The sequence below is a fragment of the Rhinatrema bivittatum genome, unplaced genomic scaffold, assembly GCF_901001135.1.
Source record: "Rhinatrema bivittatum unplaced genomic scaffold, aRhiBiv1.1, whole genome shotgun sequence".
NCBI classification, from domain to species: domain Eukaryota; kingdom Metazoa; phylum Chordata; class Amphibia; order Gymnophiona; family Rhinatrematidae; genus Rhinatrema; species Rhinatrema bivittatum.
The window spans coordinates 73,034-99,686 of record NW_021820763.1 but is presented as its reverse complement, the minus strand read 5'-3'; the positions used below and the strand labels follow the sequence as shown (position 1 = coordinate 99,686).

At 47.1% G+C, this 26,653-nt stretch overlaps 1 protein-coding gene across 2 annotated transcripts in view; it reads right to left on the bottom strand.

Annotated features, from left to right (window-relative positions):
• Positions 1–23,296, bottom strand: part of LOC115082093 (interferon-related developmental regulator 2-like) — a 99,184-nt gene extending 75,888 nt beyond the window's left edge. The window contains exons 1-4 of one of the 2 annotated variants that reach the window (XM_029586358.1): positions 23,017–23,296; positions 21,564–21,623; positions 1,313–1,429; positions 804–888 (exon numbers count right to left, since the gene is read on the bottom strand). In XM_029586358.1, the coding sequence (XP_029442218.1) occupies positions 804–888; positions 1,313–1,429; positions 21,564–21,623; positions 23,017–23,062 (308 nt within the window). In that variant the 5' untranslated portion in view covers positions 23,063–23,296. The remainder of the gene's footprint in view (positions 1–803; positions 889–1,312; positions 1,430–21,563; positions 21,624–23,016) is intronic. The other variant, XM_029586359.1, reaches the window with a different exon arrangement.
• Between the last annotated feature and the right edge of the window lie 3,357 nt (positions 23,297–26,653).

Here is a 26,653-nt window from a genome sequence, read left to right as displayed (position 1 = left end):
CCTGTTTTAATTGTGGAAATGCCTTTGATTACTGCCCTCCAAAAGCCGACAGAGCGCCAGAGTCTGCGTTTGCATTGTACACACAGACTTCACTGAGGATTATTAAAGCCAACTTTCAGGCACATAAAGTCACACCTGCTCCAAGCAGGGCATAAACTGTGTGGGGAAAACGTACGTGCAGACTTTTTACAATAAAAAACTGTGCATGTAAACTGCACCTCCACCCCCAACCTCTGCCCCTCAGAATGCTTCTCCTCGGTGTGCATAAACCAGGATGCATGGATACATTTTTGTGCACTTGGCCATGGTCAGTTGTAGAGCAGCCTTTTACATGCATAAAAAACAGGTTTTGGATGCATAACTGGTTTTGAAAATTCAGCTCTGAAAGCAGAGACACCAGATGGCCTTCCTCTGCGTTACTGCACTTTGGTGCTGTGTAGTTGGTGGAGGGAGCGAAGGTCACCATACTGTAGAGTGCTGTGTAAAATGGTGAGCGAACGTGGGGTAGGGAGAGCTGGGACACGTTGGTACCTACGACACATGGCTGATGGTCATCCATACTGCTGCATCTGCATCACACACACTGACATTGTGGAGCCTCTGACCTCAGCACCAAGGCATAACCCTCACTCAAGAAGTAATGCAAAAGGGACAAATCCATTCCCTGCTCATGGAGAAATCCCACAATACAGACTTACACAGCCAGAAGATACAGGCGAGCTGTGCACCAGTTCTTCTAAACACCCTCTACTCTACCTGCACCAGTACTTTAACTTGTTTCCTGGGATTTTGAGTCATCTCACCTCCTATCCATGATGCTGTCAATGCTTTCCTTTAGCTTATCTTCTCTTTGCTCCTGCAGCGTCTGCTCATCCACACTCTCACTCACTGCAAGCAAAGAAGGAATGAGAGGTCATGCTGTTATATTAGTGTTTCTTTGCCCCGCCCCCACTTAGTCAGCTCTAGGTTTGCTCTCCTGCATGCATGGAGGCAGAGTCTGGTTTCCCTTCTAGATGCAAGACTATCTTTATGCATGAAATAAAGTAAAAGCAGGCTTGGTTCAACATGTGGGGAAACGATGGCACCAGATAGCACTGCTTCACATTAACAAAAGAGTTACCTGCAGTCTACCTACAAAACTTGGAACCTACAACTGAATGAACCTAGTCAACTTTCGACTTATTACACACTTCCTATCCCTTATTACTGGTCCATCACACATCTAGAACCAAAGAAACTGCTTCCAGTGGCTCCAGATTTATCTCAGCACTCTGATATCCTCTCTGCAAAGGTGGTAAAGGATGTTACTCACCGGGTCCTTCTTCCACGACACTGGTGGTCTCACTCGCGCTGCTGTAGTGACTCAGCACTTCACTTGCCGCTTCGTCATCACTGGCCTGGGAGTCGGCCTTAGCACCATTACGGGGTCCTGCAAATGAGATTTGGAGCAATTGATTACAATCAGAAGCCTCGACTGGCAATACAAAGGTCACAGTGAACTCAAATAAGGAGAACATTTCTACCTGATAATTTCCTCTCTTTTAGTCCAGCTAGACCAGTCCAGACACATGGGTTATGCTTCCCAACTAGCAGATGGAGACAGAGAATAACAGGTTTAACTGATATCACCTCTTACAGACTCCATGCTGACAAGCTAAGATTTTTAAATATATCAAACTTTCCCACACTCCCCAAGCAAAAATCAGAGGGCTTCCAAGTTAGAAAAACAAAACAAGAAACATGATAAACATAAATCTTATCAAGAAATACAGGATACACTTTAACATCCAGTGCACAGACTACCATACACAAGCAGTTATTTTGAAAATGAATCAGACTACAACTTCACTGGGCAGAATAGGGAGGATCCTGGACTGGTCTGGCTAGACTAAAGGAAAGGAAATTTTCAGGTAAGAACTACATTTCTTCTTCCTATACATCCAGAGCCAGACCAGTCCAAAAGCATGAGATATACCCAAGCTATCCCTCTACTGAGTGGAACACTACCAAGTCTAGTTCTCAAGATTCCCGAAACTAAGGAAGTTTCTTCCCTGGCTTAAAGGTCAAGATGATAGTGCTTTGAATAAGTATGTAAGGAAGACCAAGTCACTACTCTGCAAATCTCCAATGTTGACAGCAGGGGAAGTTCTGCCCACGAAGCTACCTGCACTCTGATACAGTACGCCCCCAATTTCCTGGGAAGCAGCAATCCCTCGGATATGTAAGCCTCTCCTTTCACTTCCTTACTCCAATGAGCTATTGACACCTTCAAAGCTGTTTTGACTCTTCTAGAAATGATAATCCAAGGTTATGACACTATTTAGTGACTTTTAATTGCAGCAAAAAACCTAAAGTTCTAAACAATAAAATTGAGCATACTCTTCTCCACCAGAGTCATTTTGAAAGGAAGAGACATAGCATCTGGTTAAGATGATAAAATGCAAAACCATCTTAGGAAGGAATGAAAACCATGAGAATCTTCACTGCCTCATCCTTAGAAACCAAAAAAGGGATCTCTACACAACAGAGCCTGTGGCTCCGAAATTCATTTGGCGGAACAGATTGATACCAGAAAACATTGCCTTTAAGGGTAAGTGATAAGCCTCTCAGAGGCTCAAAAGGATAACCACCCAGGTATGACAGCAGCAAATTCTGATTCTCTTACTGAAGGCTGAATATGCTTCACTTCCCAAAGGTAACAAGACATTTGGATGAGATGATAAAGGTCTGCCCATCAACCAGCCTCTGTAACAGGTAATAACCACTACCTGCACCTTAGGGAGTTAAGGGCCAACCCTAGCAAAGGTTTTCCTAATTGAGCACCAATCCTCAAGCAACTTCCAGACTCTCACATATGCCAAGGATGTGAAAACTTTCTTGGACCACAAAAGGGTATTTACAACCTTCTGAGAATTTCCCTTCTCAAGCGGCAAGCTGAAACACAAAACCAAGACGGATCCTCGCAAACAACTGACCCCTGAACAGTAGGCCCTTGACCTGAGGCAACAACTGTGGATCCCGTCCAGCATCCTCACTAGATCTGCATACCAAGGATGCTTTGGCCATTTGATGCTATCAATATAACTAGCTCCTGATGCCTGGAAATCTTCTGCAAGAGTCTGCTCACCAGAGGTCATGGGGAAACCCTGAAGCAGGCAATCTTGAATGAGGGCATCTAAACTGGATCTCTAATCCTTCTTCACACCTATGAGTTTCTGCTAACAAGTCCATCACTGGTTCTCCCCATTTGGACACAATCTGGAAGAATGTCTCCTTGACAGACTCTATCCTCCAAGGTTCAGCCTACTGTAACTAAGTCAGCTTGTACATTCTTTACTCCTGCTATAAAAAAAGAGTGGTAGGGAGTCCTTTTACATACTTCTCACAGACTCACTGCACACCTACCTCTTTTTGCCACATGCTGACACTTTATCCCACCTTGGGGAATTACATTTGCAACCACCATAGCATTGGCTGCCAAGATCCTGAACCCCTGTCCCTGAAGAATAGAAGAAAACTAAAAAGAGTGCCTTCCCTATCGCTCTGGTTTCCAGTCAATTGATAGACCATTTGACTTCTTTCAGATTCCAAGCAACTTGAACCACAATACAGTGAGCACCCCAGAGACTGGCATCAGAGTTCACCATTATCCAAACAGGAGATTCAAGATCCACTCCTACTGTATGTAAGAACCTAAGCAAAACTCTCTTTGGATTACGTCAGAGGAAGTCTCTCATGAAATACACCTGGGACTGAGCAGACCACTTCGAGAGCAAGTCCCTCTGCAAGGATTTTATGTGCACTCTTGCCCAAGGAACTAAATCCAAGGCAGCCGCCATGAAACCCAATTCCGGAAGATAAATCCACACCATGGATCTCAGAATCCTCAATAAACCATGCATTTGGTTTTGCAACTTCCAGATCTTTATGACTGTCAGCCTTCCCTGATGTCGAACCGAACCCCCAAGTACTCCAGGGATAGAGGGAAGCAAGATGCTCTTATCAAAACTGGAAATCCAGCCCAGATCTTGCAAAAACTACATTATTCTGGCCGTTGCTGATTTACATTCCTATGTCATCTTCTGTTAGATTCACCAACTGTTCAAACACGGATGCACCAAAATACCTTCTCTGCACAAAACCACCACCACCACCACAACCATCACCTTGGAAAAAGATCTTGGAGCCTTGGCCAACCCAAAAGGGAGAGCCTGACACAGAAGGTGTCCTACCTCCCATCACTGCAAGGCAAAGATATTTCTGATGACTTTCTTTTATCAGAAAACGCAGATATGCCAGTCAGATCTAACGACATTAAGAATCCTCCTTGTCATGCTGTTATTATTACCAACTTCTGAGTCTCCATACTGAAGTGAAATATCTTAAAGAGCCTTACTGGGCTGCTTCAGTTCCAAAATAGGGCAAAAGGTACTGTCCTTCTTTGGTACCACAAAGTAAAGTGAGTGCTGACCCTGACCCCACTGACAGTATGAGAATGAAACTACCACCCCTATCTGCAGTAGCCACAAAAACTTTGCCTGTACAGCTTCTCCTTATAAATGAAATAGAGGAGGGGAATCCATAAAGCGTCTGAAAAAAGGATGGGACAACTCCAGAGTCCTTGGCGACTCTTAAGACCCACTGATTCAAAGTAATGTGGGCCTACTAACAGTAAAAAGCTGACAACCACCCACCTAGCCTTTGTTCCAGAAATTGGACAGCCACACCTTCATTAGAAAGTCCAAGAAGTTCTGGACCACCCCAAGATTCCGTCCTTACCTCCCTTCTTGGAATTCCAAAAGGACTTAGAATCTACCAAAGGGTCTAGAATGCTGGCCACTTGCCAACCTCTCTGCCTTCACATGTTTGTATTCCTGAAGTGGCTCTAAGCTGGAACTGGTTGTAACTTCCTCTTAGGATGTTTTCAGGCAATCTGGGGACTTTTGTTCCCCCCCCCCCCTCCCCAAGCTTTCACCAGCTTTTATAAATCATCTTCAAAAAGAAGGGATTTCCTTAGAAGAAATGTTTAGTATACCCTACCTTGGAAATTGAAATTGCTGACCAGTTACGTAACCACAGCAAACAATGGGCAGTTAAAATGGAAGCCATTTTTTAAACACCGAAGAATTGGTCAAGACCACAGGTTTTGCACCACCTCCATCTGCTGGAGAAAGAGAAATACTGACACACCAGGTTAGGAGGGGGTGCTCTTCAAGTTTTGTTCTGTCTCCATCTGCTGGAAGGGAGGCAAAACCCAACAGTCTGGACTGATCCGGGTACGTACAGGGAATTGAAATTAGTGACCAGTTACGTAACCACAGCAAATGATGGGCAGCTAAAATGGAAGCCATACTTGTAGCTGAAGCCCAGACCAAATCATATGAGGTGTCCGCCAAAACAGTCATACCCGGTACCATCTGAGCTGCATCCGCCAGGATTGTTCCCTCACATTCTAAGGAACTTTCCAATATATTGAGAGAAATGCAATCCTGTCCTAGCAACAATACTGCTGCACACAGCAGCCCACAGCACCAAACCAGCAGCCTCAAAAGCTCACTTAAAAACTGTATCTTTCTATCCTGAGCATCCTTGAGGACAAGAGTCTCCCTTCCACAGGAATAGTGGTCCATAGGTGTCTCCATGTGAGGAAATTTCAACTTTTCCCTTTCGTGAGCCAGAAAGGAATATGGCCACCAGCCTTACCCCCTTTAAAATTTAACTCTGGAGCATACCATTATACAGAGATCAAATCCTTATCTATGCCACAGAAATGCTTTGAAAGGTTTCCTTAAACTTGGCATTATAGGGTTGCCTTCTGAGTTATCAGATTCCTATCCACCAGCCTTACCCCCTTTTTTTTTTTTTTTTGCTATGTCCAGCATTCTTAGGGACTGTAAAACCAAGGGGTGCAAGCTCCTCTTTTTTGAACAACCAAACCATAACTGAATTATCCTCTTCCCTAGGGAAAAATTCCTCCTTTCCAGACCTTTCCTCACTGCCACGCTCTCTTAAAACCTTAAAGACCACAAGTGATAGATCCAAGAACACAGGGTTCTCTCCCCTCCCAATCCACCTCTACTTATTATTTAGCTCTGGATTTCCAGGAGTTCCTGGGGAGACAGCTCCACAGGAGAGAAAACGCAGAGCTGCACTCTTCTCTATAGAAAAGGGCCTGATGCAAACACTTCACAAACTTGTAGGAACAGAGGGCCAGATAAAGGAAGGAATCACATCTTCATCTGAAGAAATGAGAGATGCTCCTCTTGTAACCCCACCCGGAGAAGCTACACAACAGGCTACTGCAATATCCTAGGCTGCCTTGAACCAGCATAGGAGGCCCCTGCTTTGGCAAGAATGGCCTGCAAAACGAATGCTGTTGTGGCCTTCCTAGGTCAGACGCCTCCATGTGCTGCCCACTCTCCCTCTCCTCCCCACAAGATTTATACAGGCTTCCCCTTTCCAGTGCCTAACAGCACAATCCACACACACTGCAAACTACTGGGTGCTTTCCACACTCCTACCTGAGCCCGCAATCCCTCAGGAGGCAAACTATTCTTCTGCCTTCCACTTTCTTTTTGGGTTTTTGTTTTTTTTTTATAGCTTTAGTAAGAAGGACCCAGATACAGCCACAGGGCTCAGTAGAAGGGAGTCTTGTTTAGTTTAGGTTTTTTTTTGTTTTTTTTAAAGGGTTTGGAGAGACTATGAAAGAGGAGAGAAAAAGCATAAGGAGGGAGGGGTGTAAAGAGGGGTAATTACAGCAAACGTATCCAGGAAAAACCTTGTTCCAACAACTGGAAGTCCCTGGTCCACTGGCTGTGCTCAATCGAGGGAGGGAGTACAATACTTTCACCTCAGGGACTGTCATTCAAATTTCTTTTTCACCAGGCCTAACAAAGCCCTCAGCTCACAGCACGGGATACGTGCCTGCCATCTGCTGGAGACAGAGAAAGCCAACAGGCTGAGATTAGCATGGAGCCTATAAGGGGTGATATCAGCAAACCTGTTACTTTGTCTCCATCTGCTGGTTGCGAGGCATAACCCATGCACGTAGACTGGTCTGGCTGGACGAGAAGGAAGCAGTCATTACAGAGAATTATTAGGGGAATGGTACACCCACTACTCACCACACATCCAGTTACAGTACACAGTATTACTATCACTACCCATCAGCTGAACATGGGAGTCAGCAAGGTTTTTAGAACATGCCAAAGAACCTGTAACACACCCCTTTGATAAGTTGGCATGCTGGGGAAATGGAGAAATTACTTACCTGATAATTTTTTTTCCTTAGTGTAGATAGATGGACTCAGGACCAATGGGTTTATGCTCCCCTGCCAGCAGATGGCGACAGAGTCAGGTTTCAAAGTTGACGTCACCCTAGATACCCCCCCCCAGTGACCTCAGCCTTTCAGTATTCTCTTCAAAAGCCATTGTGGACATACTAACGAAAAAATGTGATTAAAAACTTGATTAAAAACAGATAACTGTACTCAACCAAACACTGAATCCCAGTAAGATTATAGATGCCCTGATCTAGGGACTGGATGACTGCTTACCCATAAACTCTTGGAATCGATATCCACTTCATGGGCAAATCCTTGGCACTGTTCTTGGGCAGCCAAGGGGGGGATGCTGAGTCCATCTGTCTACACTAAGGAAAACGAAATTATCAGGTAAGTAATTTCTCCATTTCCTAGTGTGTAGCCAGATGGAGTCATGACAAATAGGATGTACAAAAGCTACTCCCGATTGGGGCGGGAGGCTGCCCACGATCTAGTTAACACCACCCTTGCAATGGCTGCATCCTTGGGGGCCTGAACGCCCAGGTGATAGAACCTGGAGAAGGTGTGCAAGAAGGACCATGTCGCTCCTCGACAGATGTTGATGGGAGACCGGCAGTCTAGATTCTGCCCATGAGACTGCTTGAGCTCTAGTGGAATGAAATTTAACCTGAAGGGGTAATGCCTTTCCTGCCTCCACATAGGCTCCTGTGACCACCTCCTTAATCCAGCGAGCTATGGTAGTCCGCGAAGCTAGTTCACCCTACTTCCACCCACCGTGAAGGACCAGTTTATGAAACTTCCAGATACCGCAACAAAAGCCTAATGGCATTCAATGGCGGAGGAGGCAGTATTCTTTCACGTCCTTATGCTTATCTAGAAACGGCAATGAAAGGAACTGATTCAAATGAAATTCCGAGCTACCATGGGCAAGAAGGATGGAACGGTACAAAGCTGTAATGCTCTTGGAGTCATCTGGAGGAATGGTTCCCGACACGACAATGCCTGTAGTTCAGAGATGCGATGTGCCGAGCATATAGCCACCAGGAACACCGTTTACAGGAAAGACTGTGCAGTGGCCGAAAGGAAGGCCCTGCCAAAAAACTCCAATACTAGATTAAGATTTCACAAGGGAACCGGCCACCATAAGGGTGGCCAGAGGTGCTTCACCCCTTTCAGAAACCGGGCCATGTCCAGATGAGCCAACAGGCAGGTTCCGTTCACATCGCCTCTGAAACAGGAGAGAGCCGCAACCTGCACCATCAAGGCGTTAAGGGTCAAACCTTTATCCAAGCCGCCCTGCAAAAGTTCCAGAATTAGTGGGATTTTGACCTTACGAGAGAAACACAGCGTTCCTCACACCAGGCCTCAAATACTCTCCAGACCCACACATATGCTAAGGGCATAGAAAACTTCCACACGCGAAATAAGGAGACAAATACTGCCAGCTAATATCCTCGCTTCATCAGGCGAGCCCTCTCAAGGGCCAGACTGTAAGACAGAATAGAGTCAGATTCTCGTGAAGGACCGGTCCCTGCTATAGCAGATCCCTATGCGATAGGAGGGACGGGGGGGGGGGGGGGGGGGGGGGGGAGGAGGAGGTGGTGTCTCCCCCAGGATTCTCCATATGTCCGCATGCCACAGATGCCTGAGCCAATCTGGAGCTACTAGTAGGTAGCTCTAATCCCCTGTGGTGCTCGATTCTGCGAATGATCCTACCCAGCAGGGGCCATGAAGGGAAGGTATATAGCAACTCTTCTTCCAGCCAGGTCTGAACAAGAGCGTCGATCCCCAGGGGCTACTGATCTCTTCCGCTACTGAAGAATCGGGGAACCTTCGCAGTCTAAGACGTGATTTGTGATGGTGAAACCGAACGACGGTATATAAAACTCAATAAATAAATAAATAAATGTGGCCAGCAGGTCGATGGACAGGAGACCCCAGAAATCTAGAGCTCAAGCAGTCTCATGGGCAGGATTTGGCTGACAACGCCCACTCTCCTGAATCCAGACTCTCCCTGCTTAGAAAGTTTGCTCTGATGTTGTCTTTTCCTGCGATGTGGGAGGCAGAGATCTGTAAATGTATTTCCGCCCATTCCATAAGGAGATCTATCTCCTGTGACACTTGCTGGCTCTTGTTTCCACCCTGGTGTTTGATGTAGGCTACCATCATTGCGTTGTCTGACATTACCTGGACTGTGTGAACCTGGAGTCTGAGGCTGGATTGTAGACATGCCAATCTGACTGCCTGGGCTTCCAGGCAGTTGATGTTCCAGAGGGCCTCTTCCTCGGTCCAATGTCCCTGGGCCATCAGTTCCTGAAAGTGAGCTCCCCAGCCCCAGAGACTCGCGTCTGTTGTGAGAACCAGCCAGTTCTGAGGACAGGGGAAAACCCCTGCTCAGATGAGCTTCCTGTAGCCACCACTGGAGCTGAGAGCGTATTCCTATTCGTAAGTGGAGGCGAATTGGATAGTCTTGAGACTGCGAGTTCCAACGTTATAGTAGTTAACGTTGAAGTGGTCGCATGTGTGCCCTCACCCAGGGCATTACCTCTAAGGTTGCCGCCATCAGCCCAAGAACTTGGAGATAGCTCCACACTGTCGGGCGTATCGTACTCATCAACTGACACACTTGGGACATCAACTTCCTTATTCACGTGGTTGGAAGGAATATCCTGCCTGTCTGGTGTCGAAACGAACTCCCAGATATTCCAAAGACCAGAAGGGCTTGAGACTGCTTTGTCCCGGTTTATGACCCAACCGAGTTCCAGAAGCAAGGAGGTCACACTGTTGGTCACCTGAAGACTCTCTTCCACGGACTTTGCCCGGATCAACCAGTCGTCCAAGTATGGGTGTACCAGGATTCCCTCTTTTCTCAGTATTGCCGCTATGACCACCATAATCTTGGAAAATGTTCTGGGGGCAGAGGCTAGGCCAAAGGGCAGAACCTGAAACTGGTAATGGCGACCCAGTACTGCATTGCATAGGAAACCGTGTTCTTGACAGATTGGAATATGTGGGTAAGCATCATATAAATCTAGGGAGGTTAAGAACTTTACCGATTGTATGGTCATTATCACGGAGCGTAGGGTTTCCATGCAGAAATGATTCATTTGTAGATGTCAGTTAACACTCTTAAGGTCCAGGTTGGGGTGAAAGGAACCTTCCTTCTTGGGTACGATGAAATTGATGGAATAGTGCCCCATATTTTCCTGAGACGCAGGTACTGGGATTATAGCCCTCATCCTGAGGAGCCTCAAAAGAGTGGTCTGCCCATCTCTTGGGTTGTAGACTACGAAATGACAGATCTCCCAAAGGGCTGAGACCTCTGAAATGTCAAGTTTCTGTGGGGCGAAAGCGTTGTGAGTCCCTGGATTTACCCTTCATAGGCGAGGGGCACTGTAACTGCTTTCTCTTATCTTCTGGTAAACGGGGAACTAGATATTCGCCCCATTTACTGGTCAGCTTTTCCAATTTGCTTCCGAAAAGGAGTGATCCTTTAAAGGGCATCTTTGTAAGATTTGCCTTGGAGGTTGCATCTGCTGACCAATTCCGAAGCCATAGCCACCTTCTAGCCGCCAACACTGAGGCCACTCCTCTGGCTGAAGTATGGATTAGATCCGAAACCCTGGCGACTAAAAAGATGGCTGTGAGTTCCATAACCGCTCTGGAATTCACCCCCAAGTCATCCACCTCCTGAGAGAGGAGTAGGTAAGAACGAGCTACCAGGGCACAACAAGCAATCTGTAAGGTCATCGTTACAGTGTGACAGGCCTGTTTAAGGATGGACTCCATCCGTCTATCGTGTGCATCCTTTAAGGCAACTCCTCCTTCCAGTGGGATAGTTGGTCGATTAGAGACAGCACAGACCAGCGAATCCACTTTAGGAAAACGCAAACGCTCTCTCACTGCTGGATATAGTGGGTAGAGCTTCTAATGCTCATCCTCCTTTAAAACTTGCTTCTTGGGCACCCCATTCCAGGTCAATCAACTACTGGATGGCTTCCAGTACTGGAAAGAAGGGAAGAATGGGGTTCTTCTTTGGTTCAGTCATAGAGTCCGCCCCAGGAACTCCCAGCATCTTCAGGGTCTGGGAAACCAGGGCCGGCAATTTGTCTCTATGGAAAAATCGTAACATGGACCAATACGGTTCTAAATCCATCTTCAAAGGAATCTGTAGCCTCCTCCATGTCATCTGGGTCCCTGCCAGTGATATCCTTGGTGAGGCGAGGCATGCCTTGAGGTCTTCTCATAGGACTGGGGAGAGGGAGTGCTTACCGCCTGAGGTTCCGCCTGGACAGGGGCAAGTGAAGTAGTAGACTGCGCCAGTATGAAGGCTTGAAGGCCCTGGAAAAATTCCATCCAAGAGAAGGGTCCATGCCTAGCCCAGGAGGTAAAGGGGTAGGTGCCACTGAATTTCCCTCTCCCACTGACGACCCAGTCCTGGGGATACTCCCAGTTAAAGCAGTAACTAACCCATCATCTGAATGGAAGGCGCCAGGCTTAGTAAAGTGTGAGGAAGCCAAGCCTCCTTGGGCTTGCTCACAGTGCTGACAGAGGTTGGAATTCAGGTCAGGCTGTGAAGCTCTAATACGACAAGCAGTGCAGAAAACAAGGCACTTAGGTTTTTTGGTTGCCGATTCCATTGGCAGTGGTAAGTGTGCGTTCCAATCAGCTTGCACTTAAAAAATTATATGCGCACAAATTTAGAGTGCTAGAAGGGGTGCGGCGAGGTGCACGCTTGGTCTATGCACTCAGCTTTTCCTGTATGCGTTTAAAACTTGTGCATGAGGTATGTGCTGATGTTACATGCACAGCGCGTGCACAGAAGTTCTGACGTTATGCGCACAGCGCATGTGCGGAGCCAATGCATTGCGCATACCGATTTCCTACGTAGGGCCATACCTCACTCACAAACGCGCGCAAGATGGCGCCGATGAGGCCAATCATGCAGTGTGCCCTAAAGCGGGGCCTAGCCCAACGGAGGGTGCTCAACCCACTTGGAGGCCCAATTCCCCTTACCCTCATGGGAGAAGGAACAACGTCAGAATGGCATGCCAAGCTAGGAGACCGGAGGAAACTACCGGAAATTCCTCCAATCGTCTCTGGATCAGTCAATCTTCTCTCTCTCTTTTTTTTTTCAACTTACCTGGGCTCAGCGCTTACCGGCTGAGTACAGAGACTGTCTCCGGCTGCAGAGAGAGAGGGCTTTAGCCATCACCGCTGTGCTTGGCTTCCTGCACCTGCTGTCTTTCAGCTACTTGAGCAGCAAAGTCCACACCGGGAACCGGATCCCTTTGAGGGATCTCGGAAATCACTTCAGGAATTCTCAACTGGGGGAAGGACCTTTAGGTATCACCGCAGGAGAGCGGGGTTCAATCTTTTCTGCATGGGTGTATCTAGGGTGGCGTCAGCTTTGAAACCTGACTCCGTCTCCAACTGCTGGCAGGGGAGCATAACCCATTAGTCCATCTGGCTACCCACTAGGAAAGAGGATTTCGCCCCAATGAATTCCAGCCAGCAAAATCATGGCTCAGGCCTCCCAGCTGCTCCACTGCTTCACTCCAGTGCTGTCTCCACCAGTCAGTCCACTAGTTTAATGCCAGTACAGTGAGAATTTTCAAAACATGCGGGCCAACTATGCAGATCTTGCGTACTGAAAGATCAGCACAGCCAGCCTACAAACCTTGAAAACATCTGCAGTGATGGAGCTGTATAGCAAGCGGTGTGCCAGTATGTGCTGGGGGCTGCCAACCTCTGCCCTAATATTTTGCTGTATTATAACCCCTATAAAAATAATTTGGTGGAAAACCAAACCATCAAATTTTTTAAGGATGTCTTTTTTGGCTAAAAGGTGAGGTGAAAAAGGCTATCTTAGCCAAAAAAAAATCCTTCAAAAATCTGAAGGATCCATCTGAAGAAAACAGAAAAATGCATAAGCATTTTCAAGTTAAGTGTAAAACATTAATAAGGCTGGCTAAGAGAGAATTTGAAATGAAGTTGGCCGTAAAGGCAAAAACTCATAATAAAAACTTTTAAAAATATACCCGAGGCAAGAAACCTGTAACGGTTTCGGTTGGGCCATTAGATGACTTAGGGGTTAAAGGGGCTCTTAGGGAAGATAAGACCATTGAGAGAGACTAAATGAATTCTTTGCTTCTGTGCTTACTAATGAGGATGTTGGGGAGATACTGGTTCTGGAGATGGTTTTCAAAGGTGATGAGTCAGATGAAATGAACTAAATCACCGTGAACCTAGAAGATGTAGTAGGCCAGATTGACAAACTAAAGAGTAGCAAATCACCTTGGCCGGATGGTATGCATCCCAGGCTTCTGAAGGAACTCAAAAATGAAATTTCAGTTCTATTAGTTAAATTTGTAACCTATCATTAAAATCATCCATTACATCTGAAGAATGGAGGGTGACCAATGTAACCCCAATATTTAAAAAGGGCTCCAGGGGTGATCTGGGGAAGTATAGACCAGTGAGCCTGACTTCAGTGCCGGGAAAAATAGTGGAAACTATTCTAAAGATCAAAATAATACTCCTTCAAGCTGAGATCCGGTGTGTCCCATCCTCTGAACAGCAAGTCTGTGGCTGAAAAATGAAAAGGGAACGAAGTAGTTGGACCCCGTAGGCCCAACAATACCGGATCCAGAGCTCCCAACCTGGATTCCGCTGGTGGTACCTCAATACCCAACTCCTCCAAAATTGCAGGAATAAGGGGACCCAGTTCCTCCTTCCTAAAAAGGCGAACCAACTTCGGATCATCCCACTGAACTGCATGGGGACTTCGGAGTAAATCCTGCCGCGGATCTGTATCTGCATCCACCCTCAACAGAGGCTTGGATGGTATAGCTTGATCATCTTGGTCCGACATATCAGAGGAGGAGTCTGTGCCTGGCCGAGGAGCCACAGTCCTTAAGGTGCACTTTACTTTTAATGAGCCAGCTGCACCCACAGGTTTGGATCACTTCTGTGCCTTGGGAATGGGAGGATCAGTAGAAATCTTATCACCCGCTTGCCTTTTTTCTGATTTCCTGGCCTTGTGAAGCTGCAATATAAATTCAGAAGAAGATGAGGAAGAATCCTCCGCCCCCTCGGGGCTAGCCACTAATGCATCCGCGTTTTGTTCTTGAACTCTGGCCCCCCCCCCCCCTGGCAACCATTTGCTGCGGGGAAAGCGGCGGTGGAAGAATCCCCTCCCGCCCCCCACGGCCCGCATGGCAGAATGGAAAGAACCTAAAATGGCATCCGTTCCCGCGCTGAGCGGGAACAGATCAGATGAAACTGCCCGCAGTCCCAGAAAAACTGCTGAAGCCGTGTGAATACTCCCCCTGACCTCCCCAACTGAAACGGAGGGACCTCCCCCCCCCCCCCCCGGGGAGGCAGGAGGAACACAAGCTGTTGTGCATGCCAAGCCACCGGCTCGGCAACTTGTTCTCCGCGGCATTAGAGCAGGAGCCCCGGAGCGCTGACAAAAAATGAGAACAAAAAAGACAGCCGGCGCTAACTGAGCCACGAAGGAAACGAATCGCAAGGGAAGGGAGAGCCCGATCGCCCGAGCAGTGAATATTCAAATTATCTAATTTTTTTTTTTTTTTTTTTTTATTTGCGGGCCTGTCCGAAGTCCTGATCCTCCCGGGGTGAGTGAGCCGGGCTCCCCATTATCATCCCATTATCGGCACACACTAGGCAATAGGGCCCTCGACCCCTGGCTCGACAGCCTCTAACACCAGGGGGGATGGTCCCCTCAGGATCTGACAAACCCCTGGGAGGTGAAAAGCAAAAATTTATTTTTTCCCTTTTTAAAGAAACAGGCTAAACAGCATTCCAGAGTAAAACCTAGCTAAACTCTGGTTTTTTGTTTTTTTTAAAAGAACCTCTTACTGACTAATACCAGACCATAGGTTTTGCACCTCCACCATCTGCTGGAGACAGAGAAATACTGACAGACTGTAGATGGCACCTCGGGGATTTGGGCAGAGTCTGTTAAAACGTCTCTGTCTCCATCTGCTGGAGGGGAGGCAAAACCCAGGAGTCTGGACTGATCCGGGTACGTACAGGGAACATAGAGACCTCCCCTCCTGCAAGCAGCTGCGGTCCCTCGCGGTGGAATGAGGCAGAGCCACCGGCTGGGGAAGAGTGGGCACAGTCTTGAAACGAAGCGTGTAGCCATCCTTGACTATCGAAAGAACCCAACGGTCGGAGGTGATGGCTTCCCAGGAGGTGTAGAAATAGGAAATCCTCCCTCCCATATTTAGTGGTGGAAGTGGCCGTCACGCCCCTAAAAACCCTACTGGGACTTCGGGTTGTTATTAGTCAGGCAGACATTGTTGTGTCTGACTCCGCTGGCGACCCCGGGGCTGTGGTTGTGAGGACTGCGGAAGCCGCGGGGGGCGGGGGGGTTATGACGGTGGGCGGTAAGCAGAATAGGGCCAAAAAGGGCACCGCTGGAAAAAGGCTTTTCTAAACGCCGGGTAGTATTTGTTCAACACCTGAGACATCACTGCAATGTCTTGCTTTCAGTTGCGCCACCGTCTCCCGCAATGTGTCCCCAAAGAGAATATCAGGGTGACAAGGGAGGTCTGCCAACTTCTCGTGGACATCCTTACAAATGGCACTGGCTCTCAGCCATGCTATCCTGTGGGCAGTGCGGAAGAAAAGGACTGAAAGATGACGCCACACGGAAAGTATGCGCAGCCTAACACAGAGCAAAGCTCTGTCAGCTAGGGAAGTTCCACCTCGGCCGTCTGGAGGACATCCCAGACAGCATGGCTAATTTAGCCTGCTTATCTGTGGGAAAAGTTGTCCATAACCCAAATTTCTCAAAAATCAACTAGCTATAGATACCCACCAACTTGGAGATTACATGGCAAATGGTAAGAGATCCAAGGTTTAATAAATTGAGAATCAGCAGCTGTCTGAGGAAGCAGATGTGTCAGAAAATTCAGAGTAAGAGCCGAGTAGGGAGAGGTCTACTTTGACTCAGGTGCTGTTTAAATCCTAGAGTCAGAGAGTACCTTGCATGACTACAGCTTTATCCAATGGGAATCATAAGCCTGTAGCTTCCCAAGCAGCAGAGCTGGAGAACATTACCATCAGAGTTTCACTCAATTAGTAAAAACAACAGTCCTCTAACACTCACTACAGCTGCCCATGGAGTGGAGCCAAAGGAAACAATCTGTGATCCTATTTCCATGCAGCAGACAAATCGCAATTGTGCAGCTTTCCTGAGACCTTTAAGGTATCCCAAATGCTTTGCAGATTGTCATATCACATATTTAGCTTCACTCTGCCTTCACTCCCTCTCGAATTTCTTCTCTGATAAAAGAGAGCCAGTGAACAGCTCTGTACCTCTCTCTGCCTCCCTCCTTCTGCAAAGAACCACAGTATGCCTTTCTCAGATCTTCAGAAAGAGAAAACGCTCTTAATGAAAGTGTCAAGAGGGTATGCTCGTATCACTTTAGAATATTCACTCAAAAGATGGAGATCCTGAAAGAAACAGACAAAAATATCCCACAGCACATAGCCTGAAAGATAACTGCTGAGCAATATTGTTTAAAAAAAAAAAAAAACTCCACCCCTTAATGCAGCTTTAAATTCTTAGAGCTCACAGTCAGCACTGAAAAAAGCAGGAGGAAGCATGGGAGAGAGTAAGATATCTAGGATCGGGGGCTAGAAGCTCAGCCTTTCCAGATTTTCTGTAAAAAGTGGGGATATGGTTTAGGCAGTACCATGGATATGTGGAATGTGGATAGGGGTTAGGTGGGGTCTGCTGCCCTGTCCATTTTGGGAATGGGTTAATGTGGACAGAGATATACCTGTCTTGGGGAATGGGATTCCCTGCCCTTAAGATCCACTGATGAGGGCACAACACTTACTCAGTACAGCAGCACAGGAAAATATTCCGCTTTCTAACAATCGCACAAACAACTCAGCTAGGACATGAGATCTAAAGAACTACGGACCAGGGGATGATCAGATCTGGTGCAATATTAATTAGCTGCTCATTTAAGGGGAAATATTTGAAATTACCTGCTGAGATTCCGAGTCCACGGCTGCTTTTACCCACAGACTTTGCACCAGCTCTCAAAGGGAACTGTGCTAGATTTAGGTTAAACAATCATCCTGAGCAGGAGATTTGAGTTAAGGGGAAAAGGATTTTTAAATGTTTATTTTAAACTTTTTTTAAAATGTTTAATTGCTTTACTTATTTTTATCTATTTTGCTGTACACTGCCATGAGCAGATCTCATCTGATTTAGTGGTAATAAATCAAATAGAATACTCTCTCTTTGAAAACTTCTGAGGGGAAAGAATATCCGTGGAGATAACGTCTCTCTGATTTCTGTAGCTGCTTTTTCCCTTCACAATAATGGTCCCAATATTCATAAAATATCCAGCTATCCAGATATTATTTATCCAGATAACTTGGAAGGGATATTCAATGGCACTGCTAGGCTGCTGAATATAAACGGTTAAGTTATATCTGGATAAATTTAGACCTGCTATTGAGCAGGCATGACTTATCTGGTTAAGTGGCATCCACTGAACCCAGCCGGATATTCAACAGCCACCACGTAGCCAAATAAGTCCTACTTATCCAGCTAACTAGCACTAAGTGGGCTCTCAATATCAGGTTCAATATGTGCAATTTTGAAAATGCAATACTACGTGAGTTGCCCCTTACTTAACACCACTTTCACGGAGTAGAAGTACATGCACTGCTGATCCCCACCATGCACTTTTACCCAAAGAAAGGGGGAAAGTTTTCAGAACCAGATAAAGTGCTCTTGTTGAAATTTACTCCAATCACTTTCTTTGCATCAGGAAGGAAGGGATTTAACAGGTGAACGTGCTAACTGAAAAGCTGCAGGTTCGCCTCCTGAATCACAGCAAAACAAATCGAACCTAAAAGCAGATTAAATTCTCAACTCTTATTTCAGCCAAACCAATCTGATTTTTCCAGTAGAAAATCTCTGATAGCAGCATACTCAGAGATCACCCCCCATTCCTTTCTGCCACTGCAGATATATATAGATTCAAGTTTAGAGTAGGTTAGCATTACCCTGTCATGTCTGGATGCCCACCCAGAAATGAGGGGCTGTTGAAATCAGTGCCAGTTCTAGTGGGAGATGGGCTCAGGGAGATGTACAGACACTCCCTGGGGTTAAGCAGACATCTGTGCCAGGTTGTCTTCACATCTGAGCAGGAGAGCTCATCCCATCAGCAGAACCAGCAGGGAAGGCAAAAAGGAGTCTATTGCTGGCAGCATGGCAAGATGGCTGCCAGGCTACTTAAAGCAAGGACAAGTACGTGGCACTAACTGCTGCAGTTCCTACCCACTGTGGAAAAGGACACCAATGTGCCACTTCTATTCTTGGCAGGGGGCCTCAGAGCTGCCCTTCAGCACCACCTGCTATTCTAGTACTGAGATCCACACTTAAAGAGCTATGCCACTGCAATTCATCAGATTTGCAACATCAGATCAGCAAATCTCTCTCATGCATATTCATCATGGATAGCCTGAAAACCTGACTGGCTGGGGGTTCCCCCAGGATAGGTTTGGGAACTGTCAGATTATTTTTAAGTCCAGCTACAATTATCTTTCATCTTCATCTGAGGAGCAAATAAACTAAAGCGCCAACCCTACCACTATTTTTGTACAGAATTCTGTACTTTATTAAAACATTTCTGGAATTATAGCAAGGTAATGAAAACCATGCAAATACATGGATTGTGTCATACTTTTTTCAACATTACCCTCTTGAGAATGACTTTAGTCTCATTGGATTCAGGGCCTTTGTAATGGGATAAATTCCAGAAGCATGGTTAACATTCCTCCTAAATTTGTAACTGAAGGGTAGAGTTTTTGCCAAAGATATCGTGCCTCCAGGCAAAGACTGAATCACTGCATTAGCACTGCTCCAGCCCGTGTTATAAAGTGCTAAAAACAAAAATCCACACGGCACAGATTTCAAGAGAAAGACAGCCAAGAGGGGAAATGTGGAGGAGGGGGCAACAGCACTTGGTATAGGGGACACACATACTTCTAAGGCTGGTGCATTTCTAGCCAAACCATCAACGGAAACCACTGCAGATGTGGGGGGAAAAAGCATGGAAGAGGAATGAGGAAGCCCAAGGATATGCTTACAGAACCTAATAGGACACATCTAAAAGTCAGAAACCCTTTCAAATTACATGGACAGGGAGAGAGACATCTTACCTGCAAACAGGTGTTCTTGGAGGATGGCCGTCCTCACACATAGGGCATCATCATCAGATGGAGCCTGGCACAGACGTTTGACTTCAAAATTGAGCATGCCTTACTGGGCCTGTGCAGCATGCTGTACATCCACACATCCATGAGGGGCCCCTTCAGTTCATAATTTAGCTTAGACTCCTGAAGGACAGGAAACCAAATTGGTCTCGGCCAAAAGAGAGCTATGAGAATCATAGTCCCCGATCTCTTCAGAGTTTCAAGAAAGTCTTTGCCACTACAACAACTTAAGGATATGCATACCCTGACCCCAATTCAAGGGCAAAAGCATCTGAGATTAGTTTGCCTCGAGTTCCTCTTATGGCGCAGAACAACCAGACTGCTCTGTTCAAAGGGGATGCAAACATATCTATCATGGATGAGCCCCAAGTGGAAAATCCAGTTTGCTATCTCCTCTTGTGGAGGAGAGGTGTTGTCAGGGAGACCTGTTAGCCCCTCCTGATCAGAGAAGTTCTCAGATCCATAGCCCCAAGAGTATTCGAAGCTCAACTGGGTACGCTGTGGACATGGGCTCGGACCTCACCTGGCCAGCAGACAAGGCATCAAAGAAATCAGCAGTTGTTTGTTGGGGTCTAGACCCCAACAAACTCTTACATCTTGGAGAAGCTTCCTCCCCTAATGGGTTGCAGATTAACATTGGAGCGCTGGTAGCAGATATTGATTTTCCTCCAGGAACCAGCATCAGGGTCATTCCATCGGGTGCCAACAAAGACTCCAACAAGGGCTGGTCATCAGTCTATAGTGACATCAATGCAGTATATGCTGGTGCAAGGATGCTCTGCATCTTCCAATCTAGGGCCTCCTGGAATTTCCTATCCAGCTCATCCTCAAAAACTGCTAATGCCAATATAGACTGGAAGGCAGGAGGAGAGAACAAGTCTTCCTGGGATACCAAAGGTGTTTCGGTAGCTGGCACCTGGACCTCTGAGACCAACGCAATTCCCAGGAAAGCATGGGATGTTCTGGAGAATTCAAGGTTTCGCCAGAATATCTCCACTCCCAGCATTGTGCATTAACAGAGACCTTCTTGGCCTTGACCCACTGCATGTCATTGGAGCTCCACAATGCTGATAGTGAAAAGGCTGAATTTGTTGCTTTCTTCAGGTGGGAGGAGGCATAAGACAGTTTGTCTCCTCAGTTCTCTCTGGTGCTCAATGACTAAGGGTGTCAATGCCTTGTCGATGTTGATGCATTGCTAGCGATCAGTGCAGCTCCTGGGTTCCTCGATATTGATGTCAATACTGATGGGCCGGATTTAGGATTCTGGAGGTATTTCACCAAGAGGTCAAAGCAAGAACAAAAACTTCCTGCACTCTTGGGAAACAAAAAAATAACTTTCTAAAAGCAGGCGAGAGAGAAGGATTGCAACTGGTGGGCTCCCCTGAAAAGATGAGACTAAAGGTGCCCCGTGTCAACATGTGGAGGTACGGCACTCTCAAAGTTATTAGAGCCTCTGAAATCAAACTCCTGCGCCAGGCCCCATCTGATGTCACCCCTATGTGCAAGGACTGACATCCTGCTTGTCCTCTGAGAACTCCCCCTCCATATTCCAGGAACTAGAATAGGTTCTGTCCTTTTTCCCCAGAGGGAACAAGCTGAAACATTTTTAGCCATTTTATTCATCCATTCCATTTCATGTCCCCCCCTCCCACCTTGCAAATATTTAAGGCTCAATTCCACATGTGAACATGTAAGAAGCTCCAAACTACACCTTTGCAGTGAGAATATTCGCATGTAACACAAAGGGACAGGACAAAATTCCCCCATGAGTTAAAAGAAATCTTTGAATTGTAATACACCTTTGAATCAGGAACAGTGCCTACAGACTGGAAATCCATTCCAGCCCTGAGGTCCGCCCCCACTTACAAATACAAGGACTTCTTCCAGCATCAGAGACAGGAAAGCATGCCATGCAGCCTGGGAATAAATGGAAACATGAGAACAAGAGACAGTGGCATGAAGTCACACCAAGCCATGCTGAGACAGGCAGCAGGAAGACCGTACCTTTCAGCTGGTTGGCTTTGGTCGAAACCTGTAGCTGCAGCAGCTCCTGCCTCAAGGACCCTGTTACCATAGCAACAAGTGGGGTCACAACAGAGAAAAAAGGTTGAAAACCAAAATACAGACATAAGGCATTGCAATACAACAATTACAAAATAAGACAAGTCCATGCTGTTTCACCACTGGACTTCGGCCTTAGCAAGATAGGAATATAGTTATCAGCTACAAACTAGTTACACATAACTCAAAGAGCAACTTTCCAACACCTGCGCCCTTCTCCAGAACCTCACAAGATTCACTGAAGCCAAATGCCAATAACCTGGGTAGTAGCATGGGACAGAAAAACTCTGGCACCCTACCTACCCCTTTTGAAGCTGCTTAAAGAGCCTCAGACTATAAGATACAGCCCAATGCCAGGGCAAAGACAGCTGGAGAGCACCAATACTTCTACCCAGCTGACAGGTTACAGCACATTGGAAGGACAGAAAAGTGCAGGCAGCAGTTCCTGCTTCACATGTACCATAGTCAGCAAGTCTCTGAGGACAGGGAAATAAATACCTACTATACCTGAATGTAATCCGCTTTGAAGCGCCTGAAAAGCAGAATATAAATCAAACAATGACACTCTAATCTCTAAAAAGAGCGTTACATCCTTGCATTTCCTCAAGATACCAGAATGTGGTTGGTTTCATGATATACTGAAATTTTAATTGTCTCAGTTTGAGCTAGATTTAATGTTGTGAAATAAATACATTCAATATCTCCTGCACCAAAAAGTACTATCTATATTTAGCACAGGGAGAAGTAGTGAATTGTTAAAGGTCACACAGTAAGCGGTTTTACCTAGAGCTTCCGGGTATGTGGCTTTCTGCTCTTATCTCTTACATTGCAAAATCCCATGATAGTTTAGTGCGCTAAGGAATCCCTTAAGGAAAGGTCAGGAAGCAGTAAAGTATTCTTTCCCCAGCTTGACTGTAGAAATATTACTTCTGATTTCGGAATTATAGTCTGGTGAATAGAGCAGAGGACCATGGAAACGTTTTCATTTCCTCTAATTTCCATTTACTCTGTGACCTTAGTACGAAACTTAAAACCCCTTGTAAACTTTCTGGGATAGGAACAGCTGTGTACTGATCATCTTGTACTAAGCTAGGCATATCGACATATCAAATCTACATATTATTCTTGAATGATTGGGTGTCAACTGATCGATCAATGGCCAACAGGAAGATTATCCAGGATCACACATTTATTTCGAGGCGCTCTCTTCCCACCATTTTAACCAGAGCAGGCGATCCAGGCCTTCACCTCTCGACTACAAACCCCAGAATAGAGTGGGGTGAAAAGTTTAAGCTTTAGAAGGAGAGATTTTCCCAGCCTGGGTCCTTCCTCGCTCCCGGCCTACACCAGGCTCTCCGAATCGGGCTCCCTACCCGCGGTCGCCGCAGAGACTCACCGCGGCTGCCCTTCTTCTGAGAGTTCCCCTTGCGTGCCCGGGGCATGACGACGGTTTCGCTATCAGGAATCCGGCCCACCGCCTGTACTCGGAGGAAAGGCCCGGGACCCGGGAGTGCCGCACACGCCGCTTCTGACGCCGACTCTCTGCAGAAGGAAGGACCACGCTGCCAGCTCCACCATCTTCACCCGACAGTGAGCAGAGCTCGCTCAGCTCCCGGCATCAGCCGCCCGCCACCGCTGCGCCTCTTGGGACATGTAGTCTTCAGCCTACAGTTACAACACGACGCTCAACTATGACACAGCAGGGCCCCCACTACAAGTCCCAGAATACAACGTACGGCGCCGACGCGCCAAAGGAATTAAGACAGTGTTATGGGAAACGTAGTGCCTTGTAGACGTGTCAGTTGGGGACCGGATTTGAGATTTTTAGACTACAATTCCCATGAGGAATTGGAATAAGTAATAAGGACACCCTTTGAAAAGCGACCTTACCTCTAAATTCTTACCTAGTTTACTACCTGTATGTGTGAATGCCTCCCACTGTATTTCATCGTTTATGAGTATCAAACCTGTACACCTTTATGAGCTACTGATTCTCACATAGAATGACGATATATAAAACACTTAAAGAAAGAAAGAAAGAAAGAAAGACTTGTCTAGTTATCAGTTTAGCAGTTGTCACCAAGCAACTGAGTATGTTTGGCGTGTTCTGCATGGACAACCGGACGCTACAGCCACACGCAGAGCCATAGCCAGATCATGTAGCACCTATGGCCAAGCGAAAAAGTGAGCCCTCATCCTGAACACAAAACACAACAGCACGAGCTGGGAGACTGTCAAATGGAAGGGCCTTTGAGTCTTATTTTCACCCAGCAGTTTCCTCCGGCTCCTTTGGGCTTCCAATTCAGTCAAAACCAGTAGAGAGATCCTGGTGCCAGGAGCCTTCATTCATGATTCCCGGGGATCTTTTTTTCACCTCAACTTTCATTAATCCAATCATCGCAGTGTCAGTTCTGGGCTGGGGGCCATGCACCAGGGCTCCCTTCAGAACCCTGCAGTCTTGGGCCCCCAATCTAACCACTAGGTGTCATCCCCCCTCTAGTCACACTCTCCCCACACAATTAAAGATTATTCAGATTTTACAAGAAAAAGGCCATTCTGAGCTAAAAATATAGGGGTAAATATTCAGCCGCTGGGCAGCTAGTTAAGTTAGCCGGATACACATATCCAGCTAACTTAACCGGGATATTCAGTGGTGTAGCCGCGTTGCTGAATATACCCGGATAATTTAGAGTTAGCTGGATATGTGGTATCTGGCTAAATATAGACCTGCCCTATGGCACGTTAACTTAACCAGCTATTTCTGCTTCTCCCCGGAATGCCTACCTCCTGCCCCAGGAACACCCCCGACTTATCTGGCTACAATTTAGCTGGATAAGCCTTTTAAATATGCGGTTAAGCCATTTAGACAAATAACTTTCCTGTTATCCGTCTAAATGGCTTTTGAATATGTGCTCTTCATTCTCTAGCATCGGACTCCACCATCGTTATAAAGCCAGCAGATAAAGGGGGAGGTATAGTCATCCTTGACCGACATTCCTATTTAGCTGAAGCGATACGAAAACTAGAGGACACTGAATTTTACACCTTGCTTTCCTCCGACCCTACATCCCTGTTACAGCAGGACATTAAGGATATTGTACAGAAGGGGGAGATTTCTGGATATATCACCCCCCATGGGGCTCAGTTTGTGTTGAGTTCCCCATTATTCCTACCTTCTATATCCTACCAAAGATCCATAAATCCCTTCATAATCCTCCTGGGCACCTGATTGTTTCCAAAATTGGCTCCCTTTTAGAGCCACTCTTAAAATTTGTTGATCATTTTTTATAACCTTTCATTCCCCTGATTCGCTCATATGTCCGGGATTCTGGACACTCAATATCTATCCTTCGGGATTTAGAGATCTCTAATGAACCATTTTTCTTGGTTACATTAGACATTGTGTCTTTGTATTCTAACATCCCCCAGGAGGATGCTCTTTCTGTTTTACAGGATGTTTTGGATCGTCGGTCTGGTGACATTTGTGTTCCCACGAGTTTTTTGTTGGATCTAACACGCTTGGCTCTAACAAACTTTTTTTTTCAGTTTGACCAAAGATTCCATCAACAGATAAAGGGGACAGCCATGGGTGCTACAATGACCCCAAGCCTGACATGCCTTTACGTTGAATTCTTTGAAGAAGAATTAGTCTATCCCTCTGTTACGCTTGGGCTCCGGTCAGGAGGCGTGAACACCACCCAGCAGGGTGGCTCCAGGTGGAGAGAGACAGGAAGCTAGAAACAGTGTCTGGTTCCAGGCTGGGTCAAGGCAGGCAGCAATAAGCAGTGTCTAGTTCAGGCTGGGTCAGAGCAGGCGGCAAGGAGCAGAGTCTAAGTTCAGGCTGGGTCAGGGCAGGCGGCAATGAGCAGAGTCTAAGTTCAGGCTGGGTCGGGGCAGGCGGCAATGAGCAGAGTCTAAGTTCAGGCTGGGTCAGGGCAGGCGGCAATGAGCAGAGTCTAAGTTCAGGCTGGGTCAGGGCACAGTAAGCAGGGCAAGGCAGGTCAGAAGGCCCGTAGGCCACACACACACAGAAGGCCCGTAGGCCACACACCATAAGCGGGGCAAGGCAGGTCAGAAGGCCCGTAGGCTCCACACACACAGACAGAAGGCCCGTAGGCCACACACCATAAGCAGAGCAGGGCAGGTCAGAAGGCCCGTAGGCCACACACACACAGAAGGCCCGTAGGCCACACACCATAAGCAGAGCAGGGCAGGTTAGAAGGCCCGTAGGCCACACACACACAGAAGGCCCGTAGGCCACACACCATAAGCAGAGCAGGCAGGTCAGAAGGCCCGTAGGCCACACATACACAGAAGGCCCGTAGGCCACACACCGTAGTCAGGGCAAGCAGGTCAGAAGGCCCATGGGCCACACATACACAGAAGGCCCGTAGGCCACACACCGTAAGCAGAGCAGGCAGGTCAGAAGGCCCGTAGGCCACACATACACAGAAGGCCCGTAGGCCACACACTGTAGTCAGGGCAAGCAGGTCGGAAGGCCCATAGGCCACACATACACAGAAGGCCCGTAGGCCACACACCGTAAGCAGAGCAGGCAGGTCAGAAGGCCCGTAGGCCAGGTGAGAACAGCGAGGAAGGAGGCCCGAAGGCCGCGCAAGGCAAGGCAAGGCAAGGCCCGAAGGCCGCGCAGGGCAAGGCAAGGCAAGGCCCGAAGGCCGCGCAGGGCAAGGCAAGGCCCGAAGGCCGCGCAAGGCTAGAGCAGGGAGCCCAGGTGAGCTCGATGCCGAAGCACCGAGGCAACTGTCAGGCAGGGTTATAAGGACACACCCAGAGCACAGAGTGGACAGATAAGATGGACTGGGCCTGTCCGGAAAGCCAGCACTAGAGGGACCCCTGGTGGTGAGGCGGTTGCACTGCAGCCAAAACTGTAACACCCTCACCCTTCTTTCATTAGATAACAACTTGGCTGAGATATATTGATGATATTTTCCTTATTTGGCTGGGGACGGATATTCAATTCTTCCTTTTTCTGGATTGGTTCAATAACTGCAACAAGAACTTACAATTTAACT